This window comes from Arctopsyche grandis, chromosome 4 (genome assembly GCF_051622035.1).
Source record: "Arctopsyche grandis isolate Sample6627 chromosome 4, ASM5162203v2, whole genome shotgun sequence".
Lineage (NCBI taxonomy): Eukaryota > Metazoa > Arthropoda > Insecta > Trichoptera > Hydropsychidae > Arctopsyche > Arctopsyche grandis.
Genome location: NC_135358.1, coordinates 3,275,452 through 3,278,199, shown reverse-complemented (window position 1 = coordinate 3,278,199; position 2,748 = coordinate 3,275,452). Strand labels below are relative to the sequence as shown.

Below are 2,748 nucleotides of genomic sequence, written 5' to 3'. Positions count from 1 at the left end.
TTATGAAAATTGTTTATACTGTTTTTTTTGTTCTATCAAAGTATCTGTAATATACATATGCATTATATATAATATTATAGTTACATATATAATTTTGGTCAAAAACAGGTTTAAAGATTTATTATAGATAACTGCGGCTAGCAAACCAGTTCAAGTTCGCCAGTGTTTACCTTAGAATGCTTGTTTGATACCTGTCGTTAGTCTGTTGGTAGTCTTCTTCTGGGATGAACGTATTTTAAAAGCATTATAAACATGAACGTTTCGATTGCAATATTCCAACTCCTATCCATCTTATTTGCTTCGATTTGGTAAGTTCTTTTGTCTCAAAATATTGAAGTTAAATATTTTACTAATTATCATGTTTTCATTTTAAAAATGCAGCATTTCGTCTGTGAAATGCTCAAGCGACAATATTGCCCTTAAAAAATTAAAGAATGAATTCGAAGAAGTCGTAAAGAGCAGATACTTCACATCGAAACAATCACCTTTTAGAAGTAATAGCGGTGAAGTTTTAATACTATCTGATTATTTGAAATCCAATGAGGCGGAAAAAGCCAGAGAGCTTTCTGTTGTGAACATGGAAGATTTGACAGCGAGCACTCCCAGTCATGCTGGATACATAACTGTCGATAAAGGGCACAATTCAAATCTTTGGTTTTGGTACTTTCCTGTTGAGCAGTATGATATTAAAAAAGCCCCCTTGATCATATGGCTACAGGGTGGTCCAGGAGCTTCGTCTTTGTTTGGTCTCTTTGATGAATTGGGTCCGTTCTCTGTCGACAAAGATGAAAATTTAATAGGTGATTATTATTTATTTTGAAATACAACATTTAAATTTAATTAAAATACTTAAACTTTCTTTCCTTTGATTTATAAAGAAAATCCACATTCATGGCACAAGGAAAATTCGCTGTTGTTCATTGACAATCCAGTTGGTACTGGATTTAGTTTTACAGAGAGTGACGAAGGATACGCCACAAATCAAACCATTGTATGTTATGTGTATTAATACTTATGTTAACACATTTTTTATAAATAAATATTTATAGTAAAATATGTATATACATTTTTTTTCAGATTGGAGAGCAATTGTATACATTTATTGTACAATTTTTACAAATATTCCCTGAATTGCAAGAAGTTCCTCTATACATAGCTGGTGAATCATATGCTGGAAAACATATACCATCATTTGCCTATGTGATTCATAAAAATAATCCAACAGCCGATATCAAAGTCAATCTCAAGGTAAGTTTTATATTAAGACCGCGGTAGAAATACTGAATGGATTTTATTTTGATTAATTGCATTTTGAAGGGTTTGGCCATTGGAAATGGATTCATTGATCCAGAAACGATGATGGATTACAGCTCGTACGTTTATCAATTAGGATTGGTAGATGATAATCAAGCAGCAGACATGAGATATTTCGAAAATGAAACCAGAGTAGCACTCGCAAACAAAAATTATACTGGCGCTTATGATGTACGTTTTATTCACTATGTACTATCAAAATATTTTAAAACATCGTCTTATTTTATACTGTGTTCTTTGTAGTACTTTTCAGCAACTTTGGGAACATATTTGTGGCGATCAAGAATATTCAACTTGTACAATTACGTTTACGAGAAACCGATTGATATTTCGGGTGCTTATTCTGAATTTATACAAAAACCGGAAGTCAGAAAGGCATTGCACGTAGGAAATACGGAATTTACATCAATCGGAAAAGTGTATAAAAAATTGCAATCAGATTTCATGACGAGTGGTAAAGCTTGGTTAGAAGAACTGCTCGAACACTACAAAGTAATGGTGTATAGGTGAGAGATTTGAACTGACTGATATCATACAAATATTTATGTATATATTATGTATTAAAATGTATTGATTTTGTATATTTTAGTGGACAGATGGATATAATAGTAGCGTATCCGTTATCGGTGAAGACTTATCGTAGTTTGAAATGGAGTGGTTCTGATGAATATTTGAAGGCTAGTCGCACACCCTGGTATGAGAATAATACAGTTATAGGGTATTTATTTAATTTATAATTAATTAATAAAATAATTTAAAGCTTGAATTGGATTTATTCAATGGAATATTTCATTTTAGATACACGAAAAAGGCTGGAAATTTCTTTGAAGTATTCATACGTAACGCTGGACATATGGTGCCGACAGATCAACCCAGAAGATCCAGTCTTCTCATCAATTCCTTTATAAATGATGTCGAATTCCAAAGTAAACCTTCTAAGGACTCAAAAGAAGAGTGAAATACATATGTACATATATAAGTTAATGTTAATTGATTTAAATAAATTGATTTAATTAAATATACATCCTCTTCCATTAATGATCTTAGTGTAATAACAATAAACTCGATTGCTTTGATCATATTTCCTTCATTACTAATAAAGCATATAAATCTCTTGGATTCGTACTCTGCTCAACTAAACCCTTTAATGATCCTCATGTACTTAAATTACTTTATTTTGCCCTTGTAAGGCCTCACCTTGAATTTGCCTCGATTATCTGGTCACCTTTTAATATATCCAATATTAATTGTATTGAAAAAGTCCAACTGAAATTTATCAAATCCTTACGATACCGTTTTCCTATCTACACCCATACTACTGTTTCCGCTATTTTAAAACTAATATCCTTTAACAATATTTATATCAGGCGACGACTCACTCATGCTACATTCCTTTTTAAGCTCCTAAATGGTTTCCTTGATTGTCCCGATTTC

General features: G+C 31.7%; 1 protein-coding gene across 1 annotated transcript; it reads left to right on the top strand.

Moving 5' to 3' along the window:
* The first annotated feature begins 387 nt into the window (after positions 1-387).
* Positions 388-2,427, top strand: LOC143910695 (venom serine carboxypeptidase-like). The gene is made up of 7 exons (XM_077429281.1): positions 388-800; positions 879-991; positions 1,078-1,248; positions 1,318-1,485; positions 1,558-1,820; positions 1,904-2,032; positions 2,113-2,427. The coding sequence occupies exons 1-7, from the start codon at positions 578-580 to the stop codon at positions 2,270-2,272; spliced, it is 1,227 nt and encodes a 408-aa protein (XP_077285407.1). The 5' UTR covers positions 388-577; the 3' UTR covers positions 2,273-2,427.
* The last annotated feature ends 321 nt before the right edge of the window (positions 2,428-2,748 follow it).

What these genes read in the sequence shown, in the direction of transcription:
- LOC143910695 (XM_077429281.1), top strand. Translation starts at nt 578, where the DNA reads ATGGAAGATTTGACAGCGAGCACTCCCAGTCATGCTGGATACATAACT. An exon ending in CAAAGATGAAAATTTAATAG is followed by an intron (nt 801 to 878) that starts GTGATTATTATT and finishes TGATTTATAAAG; the next exon opens with AAAATCCACATTCATGGCAC. An exon ending in ATATCAAAGTCAATCTCAAG is followed by an intron (nt 1,249 to 1,317) that starts GTAAGTTTTATA and finishes TGCATTTTGAAG; the next exon opens with GGTTTGGCCATTGGAAATGG.